An 18,728-nucleotide genomic window follows, 5' to 3' on the forward strand; every position below is an offset into this window, starting at 1 on the left:
TTTGACATTACGTTAATCTGGCTAAAGTCATAGACTACGTTTACATGGACGGCAGTAATCTAATTATTGACATTATTCTGAGTAAGATAATATTGTGATTAAGGTCTTTACATGAGTTGCTTTTATATTCCTTTCATGTTCCCATTGTACATGTTATAGAACATAGATTGATTAACAGCACACATCATTACATCCTCACCCCACGCCGTCCGACGTTCCTTCCAGAATTTCATGTATCGTCATACCGTTCATCTTCGTTATGGTACCGTATACAGTTTTGGGTGTTTCATTTTTTATTTTTATGAACGCTTCAAGTGCAGTTAATTGTCATGCTGTACGTGCAAATGGACGACTGCTTGAAGCCGTGGGCTGCGTCCGAAACTGCGTACTTACCTACTATATAGTAGCTGAGATACGTGTATTTCGCCTAGTATATAGCAGATAAGTACGTGGTTTTGGACGTAGCCATGGTCTCTTGTTTGCCGTAAAACGGTTGAGCACTGCCGTGTGTGATCGTGTCCTGTTGCAAAATGTGGTGAAAACTCCCACACAATGTTAACAGTGTGATTAAGGTGTGTACATGTCTGTAACGCACGTCGATAATGTGACTAAAACAGGAATACTCCACGTTTTAATTTGATTTGTGTTTACTTCGAATATGACTTTAATCGGATTAAGGTTATAAAAAATTGCTGTTTACATGGTAGTTTCTTAATCAGAGTATTTTCTTAATCGGGTTAATATTGGATTATTATTGTCCATGTAAACCTTCTGACTGATGCTACTTCCTCCAGCACAGCAGATGGCGGTATTTTACCACATATGTCGTTTGTCAACCGCCATTAAACCAGAAAGGAAGACGAAAAAGACGAAGTTTGTATTGAAACGTAAAGGCTCGGTGGTTTCCAGCTTGTGTAGGTAAACACGAAGACAACTTCATGTTTGTATTTGTTTAATAATTAACGTGTCCTATATGTATATGATAATGTGTGCGAATGGTATGGAGTTTATTTAGACAGACAGACAGACAAAGAGCTTGTTATTAGCATGTGGAGAAATTAGCAAAACAAGCAGCTACCGCCGGTTCTAAATAGACAAGGACTACAGAAGATCTGAGGAAGTGTGTGTCAGTCATTTAGGATTCAGCCTGTGTGCTCAAATATCTCTTTAAGGTACTAGAGGTTGTAAAACAAACTAGCTTTCTCTGTCATGTTTTGAAATTTAATAGAAATACAGATATTTTAAATAAATGTCAGTATTATCAAAAGTGTTTAACAGAATGTCTGTGCTTTGTGTGGACCTGAAATAGCTCCTTATTGGGATTCACACTAAAAGACTTTATTAGAAGTCCTCATGAAGTGTCCTTGTTGTTCATTCATTTTTTTTGTTGTTGTTGTTGTCGTCATGAAATGTGACAGAACATTGAATATGTGGTTCTTTGTTCCTTGATTGTAGGCAATCATGGCGAAGGTTCCTGTGGGAAAAGTGCTGCTTCGCAATGTCATCAGACACACTGACGCCCACAACAAGGCTCGTCATCAACACCACACTTTTATTTCTTTCTTTGTTGTTGTTGTTTCCCTTATCTTTGTATTTGGGCTGAAATAATGCTGATATGTCCTATAATAGATGAGAAAGCACCCAAAAAAATCAGTACTTCCTACTTTACTTATGAGTCATTTTAAGGAATTTGTACTTTATCTGAAACATTTCACCCAGGTCTTGTTTAGTGGTGGGTCGGGGAGGGGTTAATTGGGGGGGCGACATAATCTTTATTCCTTTTATTGAACCTCAAAGATCAAATACTCCTCTTATCATCTGCCTGGCTGTCAAATCAATCAATCTGTTCATTTTCTGTGCATTTTTAGCTTATTGTTTATTTATTAATTTATTTGAATAATTAATTTGGTGAGTTCTCGATTCTGATTGGTCAGAAGGTGCTGATTATTTTCTCCAACAGCAGCTTGGTTGATGCTGGGTGTAATTCAAATCGCAGGTTTTTATTAGTGCCCTTGTTCTCGTGCATTGTTGTTTCTATAGTAAGTTATTTACAGAGAATTGTGTAATAGAAAATAGTAAAGTCTTAATTGTTGATAGAAGGTGTTTTTGTTTTATTAACTTAAAGAGATGAGTGGGGGAGGGAAGAGGCATTGTGAAGGAATAGCTCGTTATAGCAGCTATAACAGGAACTCAGAATTCAGCCTGCTACTTCTATCAGCAGTCACAATAAACACCAGTGACCCAGGTCCATTGGTAGCTGTACATGCCCGTGCCATAACACTTCCTCCACTGTGTTTGATGGATGATGTTATCCCTTCCTCATCTTTTTCATACTCTGATCTTCCTATCATTCTGGTACAAGTTAATCTTGTATCAGAACTGGGCAGGCTTTTTTTTTAAAAAAAAACAAAAAATTTTAAAGCAAAGTCTAATCTGGCCTTTCCTTTCTGTTCTTGAGTGTGACCAGTGGTTTGCATCTCGAGGTAAACTGCATATATTTACATTCATGAAGGCGTCTCTTGATTGTAGTCTTTGAGAATGATATGCCTACCTTCTCCAGTGTGTTCTTGACTTGGCTGGATTTTGTGAAGAGGTTTTATCTTCATCACAGAAAGAATTCTGTATTCATCCGCCTTAGTTTGCTTCCGTGATCTTCCAGGCCTTTTGGTGTTGCTGAGCTCGCCAGTGCATTCCTACTTTTTAAGAATGTACCAAAATTGTTGATTAGGCACATTCTTTGTGCCAGAGTTGAATTGTTGATTCTAACAGAAACTGATTTGTTTTGCTGATGTATTATTATTAAAGTATGGTGTCATTCTTTAATAACTAAAATCATAATTCTTTGCAAATTGCTGTGGTATAGGTTTATATAAAACACTTCAGTGTGTGCTGTTAAAATAATCTGCTTCTGGGTAGTAACAGGTCATACTGCCCTGTTGTTGATAGTTTCCTATAACTGTACGCCCTGTTGTGTTTTATTCCTTACTTAAAACATCCAGTCATATTCGTAACAGTTGTATGGAAACCATAATCCAATATTGTACATGTATGGCATATACAGAATGACTTACATTTATTTACATTTACATTGATTCATTTAGCAGTCGCTTTTCTCCAAAGCGACTTACAAATGAGAAAATACAAGCAAAGTGATATATCAAGCAGAGAACAATACAAGTAGTGCTACCATACAAGATCTTTAAATTGAGTTCTAGAAGAAGCAAAGTGTGCAGAGTAGAGGTGTAGGAGCCAGAGTAAAGTTTTTTTTCTTAAGGGGTTGGTTACATGTTCACGGAAGAGGTGGGTCTTTAGCTGTTTTTTTTTAAGATAGTGACAGATTCTGCGGTCTGGATTGAGGTTGGAAGTTCATTCCACCACTGAGGGACAGTTAGTGTGAAGGTTCTTGAAAGGGTCCTTGAGCCACGCTGAGTAGGCACTACTAAGCGTTAGTCGTTAATGATAGCAGAGGGAATGTAAGCCTTCAGGAGAGAGTTGAGGTAGGAGGGTGCTGTTCCAGACAAGGTCTTGTAGGTGAGCATCAAGGCCTTGAATTTGATGCGGGCGGCTACAGGAAGCCAGTGGAGGGAGATGAAGAGGGGTATGACATGGGTTCTCTTGGGCTGGTTGAAGACAAGGCGTGCTGCTGCATTCTGAATCATCTGAAGGGGTTTGATGGAGCTGGCTGAGAGGCCTGAGAGTAGTGCGTTGCAATAGTCCAGTTTTGAGATGATAAGAGCATCACTTACAGATGTGATGATCTTTGAAAAATAACTGCATGTTAGTCTAATGTGTGCTACATGCATTCAAAAAAAGACAGGAAAAGGAAAAAAAAAGATCTGACATGTAGTTTTAGTTCAGATTAATATTTATTGTTAAAATATGTTTTGCTAACTTTTTTCAGTTAAAATGAATAGTAGTGAATGTGCATGAGTACGTTTTAAATCTTTAATCAAGTTTACGTTTGACTCCTTACTTTCACATATGTGTAATTTTTCTTTACAATTATTATTTTTTAAATCCCTGTTTTATGTTGTGTGCTGTATAATTGCAGATACAGGAGGAGTCAGAGATGTGGAAGCTAAGGGACATGGAGCGGAAGACCTCGTCACCTCGTGAATCAAAGCACAGCTGGAGCACAAGGTTCAAGTCCACTTTGTTTGCCGCTAGACACTGTGAATTTCAGCTAGTACCTGATGCCATCCTGTTTTTTGTTTTTGTTTTTTAGAAGCAGCATGCACTGTGACCGATATCTGAAAGAGTCAGAAGGGCCCGCACGTGGCAGGCTTGGTGAAAGAGCATGTCTTTCTGAGAGAGATGAGCGAGAGGCTCGTTACTGGACACGAAAACTTTATGAATTTGAGGCCAATGATCCAGACAGGTTAGTGGCTATGCCTAGCTATTAATTATTATTTGCAATGTATTTAGATTATATGAGTCCTGTAATTACCGCATGAATTACTAATTTGATTTGACTTTATCAGATGGGGACATAGTGGTTTTAAGGAGCTTTATCCAGAGGAGTTTCAATCCGACAGGTAAGAGTCAAGTCATTTTAATTCAGCTCATGGGTATGCAGCTTTCAATCTGGCTCAATTTTTTACTAATTTTTTTAATATATATTTCTTCAGCTGCGCAACTGTACAGGTCTTCGTTGCCTTATTCCGCGCTTAATAATGCACCACACATTCTCAATCAGAGACAGGTCAGGACTGCAGGCAGGCCATGTTAGCATCCGCACTCTCTGCTTATGCAACCATGCGCTTGTAATCAGGGCAGAATGTGGTTTGGTGTTGTCCTGCTCTGGATGGCAGCATATGTTGCTCCAAAATGTGTACATATCTTTCTGCATTAATGATGCCCTCACAGATGTCACACCCATGCCATGGGCACTGACACACCCCCATACCATGACAGACGCTGGCTTTTGGACCTGATGCTGATAACAGATTGGATGGTCCTTTTCCTCCTTGGCCTGGAGAACACAACGGCTGTTTTGTCCAAAATCTATTTTAAATATTGACTCGTCGGCCCACAAAACACGATTCCACTGTGCTACTGTCCATCTCAGATGAGACAGAGCCCAGTGAAGTCGATGGCACTTCTGGACAATGTTGATGTATGGCTTCTGCTTTGCATAGTAAAGCCTTGTCACAGTATCCAGCTTTGCACACTGTTTGGTAGGAATTTTCACCCATTCTTCCTGCAATTTTTAAACAGTCCCACACAGTAGGATTCAGATCTGGACTTTGACTTGGCCACTGTAGAACAATCACCATATGTATAAATATATATAAAACACTCCAGCATTGCTTTGACCTTGTGTTTTGGACCTTTGTGCTGATGACAGGTGTTTCTCCCAAACTTTATAAAAAACATTTTTTTTTAGCAGACTGAAGCAGCTTCTCTTGTAATATTCCTCTGTATTTTCCTCCATCCATTCAAGCTTCAAGTCTGTTTTTTATTTATCAGGACCTAAATAACAATTGTACCAATATGTAGTCATTTTTTCCAAAAAGTAAACCCAACATTCAGAAACCAGGTGGGGTAAAAATAAGTACCTTAACCCCATTGAGATGCAGTGATGGGATCTTAAGAGAGCTGCGCATAAATAAATGTCCTCAAATGTCAATGAGCTGTAAAGGAGAGTGGGCCAGTATTTCTCCAAAACCAGTTGGTGAGGACCACACAGTTGTTATTTAGGCCCTGATAAATAAAAACAGAGAATAGAAGGATTGTATTTACCATTTGTTATTCAGACAAATCTGATCAGTTTCAGGGGTGTTGAATACTTTTGCAAGCTACTGAATATGCAACCAAACACATTTTGCTGATAGGTTCAAGCCTACTTTTTTTTTTTTTTTTTTTTTAAATCTGCAAGACATTCTTTTATTTAACCCTCTTACCCCTAAGTTCCCACAGTATTATGTCCCATAACCCTATATTCCCCAGAGAAACAGCACGCCAACCCTGGGCCAAAATCAACATTTTAATTTTAACATTTTTAGGCCTTGAAACAACTTATAATAATGTATTTGTGTAATATTACTTTGAAAATGAAGCAGTTCAATGTTTTTACTAAACTTAGAGCACAATTCTTAACTAGAGAAATGACGAAAAAATGCTCGCTAAAATCCTTATACTCTTTTAGAAGTACCATACGAGCATCGGCGTGGTCCATGCCTTTATAAATAATAAATAAATAAATGCATTTTAGCGCCAAAAGTCAAGTTTCTGGTGATAATCAGACCAGCAGGTAGTGTTTTCATGAATGCACAGAGATGGTCAGGTTATGACTACAGACCCCTGCAGTGTCAGTCGCACTGGTTGATGCTGAAGATGAAGACAGATCAGGGTCTGAATCAGGAGAGATTGCATCTCTATCAGTTTCGGTTTCTAGAATCCTCGCTCTCGCCTGTGTGACTGTGTATGTTTTCTTTTTTTTTCACTGTTTTAGATGTACCTGTGTTCACTGTAGGTGTAACTTTAGCTGGAACACGATTAGCTTTTCGCTTTGGCATTTTTAGTTCACTTCTACTATTACACCAATATTCATGCTTGGATGAGCTTCATCGTACTGCCGGCGTAATAACGTAATCACATTGTGACGTCATCAACCTTCCGGGTCAAAAAATAATAATTAAATAAGTAAGGAATCATAGCAGAGTAATGCCGGTACACCGGCCTTACGGGGATAACGTTTACACTGTAAATCCTCTATATCGGCCTTACGGGGATTTGGCATGGACGACCAAGCCGGTATATCGTCCTTACGGGAATAGATCAAAGATGGGCAAGCCGGTTTTTCGGCCGTACGGGGTAAGAGGGTTAAATAATGATTAGTCCCTCCAAGATTTTGCGGCCTTAGAAATTAATGCAAAATCAACTAAATGCCGCAATATTTGCAGGAACTTGAAATTTTCCGCAATTGAGCAGATTTTCCACAGATTTGGGCCGAGACGCATCATGTGATGTCATCACAACACACATTCAGCCAAAGCCTTCGATTCACTTGTGTCATGAGTACAGCTAAAAGGTTTCATTTACCAACAAACATCACTGCGAAAGACCATGATTACGATTTCGCTAATTCGAGTAGTTTTCTGCAAAAAAAGCTAAAAAAAAAAAGTGCATTCAAAACAGTGCTACTATGAATGCAAACTTTAATACACTGAAAAAGACACACTATTAGCATCACATAACTATATATATATATATATATATATATATATATATATATATATATATATATATATATATATATTACTTTCACTCTGCCCACGGTTTACATTTTTTCCTACATTCTTTTGAATGTCAGTGGAATAAAATTAAATTTCAGATGCCACGAATTTACCTTCTGCCATCATTTACATATTTGAATGGCCATGTAATACGAATCAACGTGATAACATGAAATTAAAAATGACCTTATATGGATCATTGTTTTGACTCAGCGCAGCTGTCATTTGCTGCTATTGTCAAACAACTGTTCTTCACGTGTTCACTGAGAGAAGGCTAATGGTTGAGAGGCAGGAATTTGGCCAGTAGTTGCTGCAAGCCTTTTATGATCGACTAATTGGAGTGCGAGAAGGCGGGAATTACAGAGAGGGGTTAAAGCAATGCAAACATGCGCACACGTGATGCAGTATTAGACCATAAACACATCAAAATGAAACTAAAGCCGAATCCTGGACATTTTCTCAAATGTAGAAATCCCGGGCGAATGATTTTTTTTTTACAGTCCGAAAAATATGAATTTCTTTCTTTTTAATTTGTAAAAAATTGTAATCCTGATAGGTATTCCAATTTTTTACAAAATGTGCCTGTAATTTGATTACTTTGTTTTTTGACATAACTCAACTGTAACGGATTACAGTTATTTTGTATCCTGATTACATAACACGTTACATGTATTCCGTTACTCCCTAAGCCTGGTTAATATTATGTAGTGTAATACCAGAGTTATTTGTTCAACGTAATTTGAAATATGCGATTATTTAAACATATATATATGTGTGTGTGTGTGTGTGTGTATTTATTTATTTATTTATTTATTTATTTATTTATTTATTTGATGTTTGTAAATTGTACTTTTTCTTTAACCCAGAGAGACAGATGATGCAAAACACAGAAGAAACGGCAAGGACAAAACGTCTACTGAGAAACAAAAGAAGACCAAGAAATCCTCTAAGCGAAAGAAGAAAAAAAAGAAAACGAAGCAGAGGACTGAAGGGTCAGAGTCAGACAGCAGCGCCACAAACGGTGCCAAAAGGAAGCGGAAAAGCGGTAAAAGCAAACACCGCAGGAAAAAGGCACACAAACACAAAGTGACGGAAGCGGACAGCAGCACAGACGACTGCGAGTCAGACAGAGGGCGAGAAAAGACGCGGAGGAAAAGACACGGAACTGTAATAGACACACAAACAGAGCCTGAAAGGAAAAAACGGAAGAACTGGAAAGCAGCGAATGAAGAGAAATCAGAGGATAGCTCTGAGGACTGACGCACTATATCATGAACCTCACTGTTCAGTCATTCAGTTTGAAGAATTTGAATCGTTCACTCATCGATGTCAATTACCTCCATCAGCGCGCAGTCCGATCTGGACCAACTGGACACTTGATAGATCTTTTTTGTAACTATGTGATGCAAATGATTTTATATTATTTTTAACGATTTAGACACGTGGTTGTATATGCTTTGTAGTTTTTTGTATAGATTTTTGATGAAACTATTTTTTAAACCGAAACTCAGGTATTTAACTCCCAAATGGAAGATAATAGAAATACCCAAGACCATTTGGGCTTCAGATGAATCAGTGTGTTGTGTGCTTTTATTTCATCGTTTTAGCTACGTTCTCACATGATTTTATGTCCACAAGCTGCCTGACGCTGTACTATGAAGTCACCACAAGGCGTTTCTACTACTGGTTGCCATAGTTACATTGATCAGTGTGCACTGATCACTAGCATTCCATTTTTTGACAACAAATCAGTTTTCTTGGGGCAAAAATTAAACATTCTGGAGGGGAGACCATTTGTATATAAAATTTACCAGTGTATGTATGGTAAATGGTCTGCACTTATATAGCGCTTTTTTGAATCTTAGCGGGTCTACAAAGCGCTTTACATTGTTTCTCATTCACCCGTACACACACACACACCAGTGGTAGCAGAGCTGCCTTGCAAGGCGCTAGCTGCCCATTGCGAGCAACTTGGGTTCAGTGTCTTGCCCAAGGACTCTTCGGTATGTGGGCTGGGAATCGATTAGTGGACAACCCTACAATTAATGGACAACCCGCTGTACCACCTGAGTCCCAGCCACCCGTGCATCATATCCTACAAGATGAAGGAGAAGCAGTGTGTCACTCCGCCAAGGATTTTGTGATTTTGCAATCGCAGAAATTAACGCAAAATCGAATAAACTCCGCAATATTGAGAGAATCTTGCAGTTTTTCAAAACGAGCACAGATTTGGGGCCAAGACGCGTCATGTGACATGTCATCACAACGCACATTCAGTCAACGCCCTCTTTGATTCATGTGTGTTGAACACGTGTACAGCTTAAAGGTCTCATTTCCCAAGAGCATCACTGCGAAAGACACAACAATTTCGTGCAATTGCGATTTCGCCAATTCGAGTCGTTTTCCGCAAAAAAAAAAAATTTGCTTTGCAAAATTTGAAAAAGAATGCAGCAAAATAGAGCATTTTAGGCCATGCTTTTTGCCGTTGCAGACATCTATCACCGGCACTGTCTGGGACCACGAAACGATTCAGACTCGCAGGCAGCATGGCGAGTCACGGATCAAGTGCGCTCTGCTGTCTTCACTCCCATTGGTAGTTGCTGCACCAAGCTGCTCCAACTTTGCACAAAGTTAAACTTTTCTCAGTGTTGTTGTGTTGCTGGAGACGCCCACATCTAGTCACCAGCGGTCGCTGTTGCTCATGTCGCCAGAAGTCACCATTGAAAATGAATGGTCTCTGGACCCTTTGTCGCTGCGAGTTGCTGTATGCATGAACGTACCTCGATACGACGGCACAGAGGGTAGTAGTGTTGCCGACTCACAGCTCCAGGATTTCCAGTTCTGATCTTGAGCTTGGGTTACCACACACAGATGGTTTTGGCTCCTTAAGTTTGCCCCGTGTGTGATATTGTGTGAGTGTGTGTGTGTGTGCAATGGACTGGCATCTGATCAAGAATAGGAATGCTATATTGGCACATTAAAGAGACGAAAACATCCAGAAGGTAGCGCTGTTGCACTGTTCCTCCATTCTGTCTCCATTCGACAGTGTGCCTGATTAATTTGTTGTTCAGCTGTCTTGAGTTTAATCTACTTTTTATTAGGGAAAGATATTTGTTCTGCACTTCCAGTGCTGGAAAGCTTTCCTTTACTATGTGCACCCTTCTTTGTATATAATTATCAGAATCTTTGTAAGTTGAACTTGATGCATATGCAAATGTCCAGCAGAGTGGACAAATGTCCAGCTTTTTTTTTTTTTTTTTTTTTTTGCATGTTCCAATTTTTGTTTTTGGGATCTCACGTCAAGCGTGTATAGAGCTGTACGTGCTGTGGCTGTGTGTTGTGACGGTCCTTTATCCGGATCACTGGTTCCCACTTTCACGTGTAAACACACGTTGTCCAGAGAACATTGTGTGTCCATGGTAAAGAACACTGGCCATTTCTAAAGTGCCTGGCACAGAAACACAAAACAGCAGATTATCACATGATCCTAAGATGGAAGCAAATCAAATGACACACACAGCCAGCTTTAATTAAGAGTGATCATTTTGTTCTGTCTTTTTAGTGAAATGCGCAATCGCAGGCTTCGCTGCTCTAAGGAAAAAGCCGCACTGGTCAGGTTTTTTTGTTTGTTTTTTGTTATTAGGGCTGACTTGTTCAAGTGCACACTTCATGAATCTGTCACTCCAAATATAAAGAGATCAAGCACTGATACTTTTTCAGCACTATTGGAGGTGTAAATAAACTGTAAAGTGACATGGGTCCTGCAGAGCTCCTTTACTTTTAAGCAATTTGGTTTTAAAGCTCTCATAAACCCAGTTCCTAGAAGAATAATGAGTCATAGTCGTGTGTGTTAGAGCGGGCTTTTTTTTTGGATGTAATCATTGGAGATGGTCGTTGTGGCTAAAAGTGATCACAATGTATCACAAAATTTAAACTAACTGCATATCCAGGTCAGGGTCATGGTGCATCCGGAGCCTATCCCGGGAACACAACCTGGATGGGATGTAACTCCAAGTGATGTAGAAGTGAAAATACCCATAATATTTATAATTTATTATTATTCTCATGTCAAATGATGGAATTTATCTAACTCTTTTGAATTCTACATGATGAGGGATGCGAGCAGCAATATATACAAATTTTTGTGTGTGTGTGGCTGAGCATTAATGAGGCCTGTTCTGGTGCAATGAATTAGAAAATGGGTATGAGATGCTGAGTAATGATGGTGGGCCAACGATAGGAAGTGTGACACGTCCTTACAGCCGGTCTTCAAGTGTGACACTTCCACTGTTGGTCTGATCCTAACCAGCCTTTATTCCCAATTCACACTACTCACATGGGTATTAAGTTAAATAATGAAAGTACCTGAAATAGGAACATGGGAGTGAAAGGGAGTGCAAGATAAATTGAAAATTTTATCTCATACTCCAAGCAACTGGACCTGAGGAGAAGATGGATTTTTCAACAAGACAGTGATCCCAAACATATAAAGCCAAAATAACTCAAGAAGGCCTTGTATGGTCTAGCCAATATCCTGACTTGAATCTTGTTGAAAATGTATCAAGGATTTTGAAACTGCGAGTCCATCAGAGGAAACTTTGTTAAATGGGGAATTGAAGATGATTTGCCAAGAGTAATGGCCAAAACTGAACCGCAATGCTGCAAAACCTAATTACTTGATACAGTTTTAACTGAAGTTGCCATCAGCTTTGCAACAATGTACTGATGATGTTATTTTGTGGTGTCGGAATTCTTTTCCCTTATCAGTTTCATTTTTAAAATATGTCTTTGTTTATACTTATGATGAATACATACTTTTTTGTTTATAAATATTTATAAATTCAAAGTCAAAAGACATCGTGTGTAAATTGAAGTGTGACGTGGATATACAGTTGGGTCCATAAGTATTCGGACAGTGACGTGACTTTTGTCATTTTGCCTCTGTACACCACCACAGTGGATTTGAAATGAAGGAATGAAGATGTGATTGAAGTGTAGACTTTCAGCTTTAATTCAAGGGCTTAAATAAAAATATTGCATTTAGGAATTATGGCCATTTTTTTTTTTTTACAGAGTCCCTCCATTTTCACATGCTCAAAAGTAATTGGACAATTGACTGATTAGCAGCGTCATGGCCGGGTGTGGCCTGTTTTCTCACTATTTCATGACAAATTAAGGAGATAAATGGTCTGAAGTTGATTCCAAGTGAATTTACATTAGGTAGCTATTCATGGGAACTCTCAATATGCAGTTCAGTGAGGAGTTGATGCAAGTGAAGAAGGCCATCATTAGACTGAACAAAAACAAAACAAGACCTATCAGAGAGACAGCAGAACATTTAGGTGTGGCCAAATCAACAATTTGGTACATTCTTTAAAAAAAAAAGGAATGCACTGGCGAGCTCAGTAACACCCAAAGTCCTGGAAGATCACAAATACAACTGAAGTGGATGAATGCAGAATTCTTTCCTTGGTGAAGAAAAACCCCTTCACAACAACTAGCCATGTCAAGAACACCCTGTAGAAGGTAGGCATATGACTGTCAAAGTCTACAATCAAGAGACACCTTCATGAATGTAAATACAGAAGCTTGGTAACACTCAAGAAGAGAAAGGCCATATTAGACTTTGCTTTTTTTTAAAAAAACAAAAACTCTAAAAATCCCTGACCAATTCTGATGCAAGATTAACTTATACAAGAATGATAGGAAGATTAGAGTTTGGAGAAGGAAAGTCAGAGCTCATTATCCAAAGCATACCACATCATCTGTCAAACACGGTGGAGGAAGTGTTATGGCATGGGCATGTACGGCTGCCAATGGACCCGAGTCACTGGTATTTATTAATGATGTGAGTGCTGATAGAAGTGAAGTAGCAGTATGAATTCTGAAGTGTACAGAGCTATACTTTCTGCTCAGATTCAATCAAATGCTGCAAAACTGATAGGACGGTGCTTCACAGTACAGATGGATAATGACCCAAAACATGCATTGAAAACAACCCAAAACCTTCTCAAGGTAAAGAAATGAAATGTTCTTAAATGTCCGTTGACCTTAACCCAGTTGAACATACTTTTCACTTACTGAAGACAAAACTGAAGGCAGAACGATCCACAAACAAGCAGCATCCGAAGACAGCAGCAGTACAGGCCTGGCAAAGCATCTCAAGGGATTAAACTCAGCATTTGATGATGTCCATGGGTTCCAGACTTCAGGTGGTCATTGACTGCAAAGGATTTGCATCCAAGTATTAAAAATAATCCTTATTTGCATGATTGTTAATTTGTCCAATTACCTTTGAGCCTGTGAAAATCGAGGGACTCGATAACCGAAAAATGGTTAATGCAATATTTTTGTTCAATTCAATTTTATTTGTATAGAGCTTTTAACAATGGACGTTGTCTCAAAGCAGCTTTACAGAAACATAAACACAGGATACAGATTTTAAGTGTGAATTTATTCCTATTGAGCGAGCCGGTGGCGATGGTGACGAGGAAAAACTCCATAAGATGATATGAGGAAGAAACCTTGAGAGGAACCAGCCTCAGAAGAGAACCCATCCTCGTCTGGATAACAACGGATAGTGTGAAAGTAAAAGAAAGTTCATTATGGTTTTTAACATGAAGTCTGTTTTTTGAACTAGTCCACTGTTCACTAAAGGGGACCTGAGTGCAAAACTGCATGTGTGAATTGCAGTCTCAAGGCCATAGCAGCAACCATAGTCCCAGCAACCACAGTGAGAATGTCCATGTGGAATTGAGGTCCAAAACCATTTCCATGGTACTTCAAGCGGTACCTTCCTCAGCAATCTCTAGGCTGCACTGCTTGGAGTTAAAGCTGAAAGTCTACATTTCAATCACATCGTGATCGCTTCATTTCAAATCCATTGCGGTGGAAAATTGCTCACCGTCCAAATACTTATGGACCCCACTGTGTGCACTTTAGGTATATTAAATAACAACAACAGTGTCTTAATATTATAATTCCCCTTACTGTACCTTAAATATTTGCACTTCCTAAAAGCAGTTTATTCCCAAGTCTCGCACTTTCTTCAGTGGATAATTTAACCTTGATACTCTACACTGCTTCTGTAATCATAACAATTCCAGACCTCAAACAATCGTCACAATATGCTCATACTGAACATCCTTTCAACACACAGTACTGTTTGACTTTTCAGTATACAGTTGCAGATAGTGATTTACTGTAAAATCCCACACACGTCATCCATTTAAGGGAGTTTTTGCTTGCCGTGGTCTAGATCTAGATTTCTGCTCAACTGCCTTGGACAATACCTATTGTTCAAACCATGATATAACTGAATTGAATTGATTCCAGACCACAGCACACACAAGAGCCAGTTGCAGTGGCCCAAATTCAACAATTCTTGTATGCTGTTTAAATTTTTTGACTGAAAGTTTCCCAAGCTCTGTCTTATCACGGGTCTGTTGTGTATACTTGGCAACCAGATACAGATGATATCATCGTCATCATTCCACAGTGCTGTGTGCCAAATGAAGCGTTTACATATAAACCAGCAGTGGATCATTATTCATTTGTTACAAGGCATGTAGGGGGAATTCAGATATATTGGGAAAGTTTTTGAACTTCCACTTTGTCCAAGCTTTTTTTTTTGCCATTAATAAAAAAATTTTTTTAATTCCCAATGCAAAATAAAGTTCTGAATGCTGATAACTACCTACATGTGAAGGATAAAAATCTGTATCATATCCTAAAGAAGCATGGCTTACTAAATCCATCCATCCATCTTCTACCACTTACTCCTCTTCAGGGTCACGGGGAAACCTGGAGCCTATCCCAGGGAGCATAGGGCACAAGGCAGGGTACACCCTGGACAGGGTGCCAGTCCATCACAGGGCACAATCACATACACACTTACACACCCATTCATACACTACGGACACGTTAGACATGCCAATCAGCCTACCATGCATGTCTTTGAAGTGGGGGAGGAAACCGGAGTACCCAGAGAAAACCCCCGCAGCACAGGGAGAACATGCAAACTCCACACACACATGGCCCCGGCAGGACTCGAACCCCAGACCCTGGAGGTGTGAGCCGAACGTGCTAACCACTAAGCCTCTGTGCGCCCTAAGCATGGCTTACTATTTCGTCAAAAACCAACTGAAAAAATTGTAATGACCTGTTTGGTCATTTGGGACACATTTGAGACGTATTGTCTTTTGTAATTTGTCCTCAATGACCTGTTTAAAAAGGTCATTAAATGTAGCTTCTTATAAACACTTATTCATGGCACCAGTAAATCACAATTCAATCCAGTGGTTTGAAGGGGAGGGGGGTGCGGGGGGGCTTCCCTGTCCAGGGTGTACCCTGCCTTGTGCCCGATGCTGCCTGGGATAGGCTCCAGGTTCTCCGCGACCCTGGAGGATAAGCGGTATAGGAGATGGATGGATGGTTTGGCGGGGGGCGTCAAAAGATTTATAATAAGTTTCTTGCAGTAGCAGCACATACAATTTAAAAATAAACATCTCTAAAATGATATGTCCACATTACATATATTTGTACTCTCTTTTTGTCTCCCATCATCTCTGTCTGTCTCCTTGAGACCGTTCTATATTGCAATAAATGTATAATAGTTATAGGGTTATAACGTGACAAGAGTAGATTAGATGAATTCATTGGAAAACCCCTTCTAAGACTGCTCCATTTTCCCTGATCCGTGCTGTCCAAATGACCAAACCATGTCCTGCTTATTTAATCTTGTGTGTGGAACAAATTTTGCATGGATCAAAACTCTATATACGCACTCTCTATACTGGTCGAATTTGTGTATATATGACATATTGCTCTGTTCAGTTATTCTTTAATAAACCGTGTTTCTGCACCTGTTAAATGATTAAAGACACTTTCACATGCTTTTGCTTCAACAAAACATCAAAGTGAAGTCCAGACGGTTACCATGGGAACATGAGGTGACAAGCTCAGACGTCACCAGTTTCACAGCCTGGTGACTTACACAGGATGCGGTGTGCAAGGTGCTCATGATTGTGTTAATGTGTGTGTGTGTGTGTGTGTGTGTGTGTGTGTGTGTGTGTGTCTTTTTTTACAATCTTATACAGTGAAAGAGCACAGAAAGTTTGTCCTCACATAAGGGACTAAGATTAAGCACATCCTTTAATCCAAGATAGATACAAAGGTAGCAGATAAAGGGTTTTTTTTCCACAATTGCCTCGCAGGTGTAAAATGAAATTCTGCAACTGCATCTGTTGTTAAAAATCATCTATTCAGGGGAGGCTTTTGTAACTGCACAGTACTGACCTTTGCTTTGGGTATGACAAATTGTTATGCTGTTTCATAAGGTATAAAGACTTTCATGAGAGGTGACTTACATAATAAAATAAGCTTCTTGTGTTCTAGAGAAACATATTTTGTTTGTGCCTGTAAGTGCACAGCACGTCTGTTATCCCAAATGATATGTTTGCAACAACAGTACGACATTAATTACGAAATAGCCTCAGTTACGTCAAGAGGCTATAGGCTACTATTTTATGTGTGCGTGTGTGTGTGTGTGTGTGTGTGTGTAATAGGCAGTTAAGAGTCAGCCAGCATACAATCTAGCAGCTCATTTTGAGTGGTTATAAATGTACCTACTTTCAGCTGTGTTCGATATAGCAGGTGTGTCTCCCGTCACCAGCAAGGCACCCACAGAAGAGCTAACATTAACCAGGGTTGCTAGATTTCAGCAAAATTTCCAGCCCAATTACATCTCAAAAACAACACAAGACATGAAACTCACCCCAAAAAATCTGGCATTGAAAACAGGAGACATATTTTTCTTCATTTTTTTCCTGTGTGAGAAACAAGGTCACCGTGGTGTACGCGCATTTCTCATGTGTGGACGTTATCCTTTCCATAATCCACCTTAAATCTGAAATGGTGTTGTACATCATAGACATACTGTCTGCACACAGTTTGCCTTTGTTTGCAGAAATGTCTTCGATTTTTTTCATAAATAAAACAAGCTCTTCATGGTAGGGTTGTCACAATAGCATAAACATATCTTACGATACTATACCAGCTGAAGTGATACCAAATAGTATCGTGATACCATGCTGTGCTGTGTTGATTCTTAATTCAAATCTACAAAATGAAGCAAATTTACAGAAATGCATAGATATAAATGAAAACAGTCAAAAACTAATTTTCCTCGGAATACTTTATTAATGAGAACGAATAACTGGCTATTGGAAAAACTCAAGAACAATCATAAAATTGGCCTAATGAAATGGAAATGCGAATGGAAATTGCCCTCAGAGCACTAAGAATGATCCTCTCATTAGGAATACATTTTGGAATTTTGGAATTTGGAAACGAACTCCCAAAAAAAAAAAAAAAAAAAAATCCTAAAATTGGGAACATTAGCTGGGTTACTAGCAAACATGGCTAATTTTAGAATTTACACACAGTGATTAGCATAACGTTAGCTCGTTTAATAACAAACAGGGAAGATTAAGGTAAAGAATTGTGTCACTAACCTTTGTGTATTCTGCAAAAGCAGTGAGATGTGTTGTTTTAGTGAAAACAGTATTAATACCACACATGCGACATTACTTACCGTATTGACGTAACAACACACACAATGGCATGTTAAAAAAATACAGTGGCATCGGCGGTATTTTAAAGCTTTAGTATCATGATACCACAGTAGGACCGGTATGCTGTGCAACCCTAGTTCGTGACTGTAGAGCATTATAAACTAACTCAGTTATAACTAAAGGCGACTCTGTCAACCCTGTAATTAACGGTCCTGTTCACTGCTCCTCAACCTAGCATGGGACAACGTGGTTCGTGTCCCAATGGGCCTCTATTAGCACTTGTTGTAATTTCCATTTTTGACCACTAGGTGTAATAATAACTCAGCAGAGCTAAATGGTGCAATGAGTGATGCTCCCTGAATGCACATCTAGAAACGCAAACAATCTTTTAAATATCAACTTTTTTTCTGTTGCTGGTCATTTACAAGAGACAAATAGTATTTCAACAGAATTTAAAAAGTATGGAGTTATTAAGATGAACATTTGTTGAATGGTTGATATAAACGGTGGCGTTCTGCCATCTTTTTCAAAGGCTACATAATATAGTAAAGGTAGGTGATATGGTAAAATATTGGGTGCGTGATATTTTTTGCTCAAGGTGTCAAGGTGTTTAACCAGAAAAAGCTTACAATGTTACAGTGGAGTTGATGTGTGTTTCACAATAATATCAATATGACAAAACTGAAGCTTTACCTTCACACTTCTACCTACATGGTTACATGAGGTCAGTGAGTTATACCCGCGGCTCCACTCGTGCTAAGACTTGCTAAATGACACACCACACCATGTCTAGAAACAAACATAACGGCTCATTTTCAGAGTCCGTATAAACACGAGGGGTGAACCGTGGCCAATGCAGCGTCTGATTCAGGCCCTTAAGTGTTCTCTGTGATCTGGGTTGAAAGACCAAACATTG

General features: G+C 39.2%; 1 protein-coding gene across 4 annotated transcripts; it reads left to right on the forward strand.

Annotated features, from left to right (window-relative positions):
- Nucleotides 1–847: 847 nt before the first annotated feature.
- Nucleotides 848–9,526, forward strand: nkapd1 (NKAP domain containing 1). 4 transcript variants are annotated; one of them, XM_053647552.1, is made up of 6 exons: nt 848–918; nt 1,456–1,530; nt 4,052–4,140; nt 4,226–4,378; nt 4,482–4,535; nt 8,105–9,526. In XM_053647552.1, exons 2-6 carry the CDS (start codon nt 1,462–1,464, stop codon nt 8,496–8,498), a joined length of 759 nt encoding a protein of 252 aa, XP_053503527.1. In that variant the 5' UTR covers nt 848–918; nt 1,456–1,461; the 3' UTR covers nt 8,499–9,526. The 4 variants fall into 4 exon arrangements, with proteins under 4 accessions (XP_053503527.1, XP_053503529.1, XP_053503530.1 ...); XM_053647554.1 differs by having other exon boundaries at nt 859–914; XM_053647555.1 differs by lacking the exon at nt 848–918 and adding an exon at nt 921–940.
- Nucleotides 9,527–18,728: the final 9,202 nt, after the last annotated feature.

This window comes from Ictalurus furcatus, chromosome 17 (assembly GCF_023375685.1).
Source record: "Ictalurus furcatus strain D&B chromosome 17, Billie_1.0, whole genome shotgun sequence".
Classification (NCBI taxonomy): Eukaryota; Metazoa; Chordata; class Actinopteri; order Siluriformes; family Ictaluridae; genus Ictalurus; species Ictalurus furcatus.

What these genes read in the sequence shown, in the direction of transcription:
- nkapd1 (XM_053647552.1), top strand. Translation starts at nt 1,462, where the DNA reads ATGGCGAAGGTTCCTGTGGGAAAAGTGCTGCTTCGCAATGTCATCAGA. An exon ending in ACACTGACGCCCACAACAAG is followed by an intron (nt 1,531 to 4,051) that starts GCTCGTCATCAA and finishes GTATAATTGCAG; the next exon opens with ATACAGGAGGAGTCAGAGAT. An exon ending in GAGGCCAATGATCCAGACAG is followed by an intron (nt 4,379 to 4,481) that starts GTTAGTGGCTAT and finishes TGACTTTATCAG; the next exon opens with ATGGGGACATAGTGGTTTTA.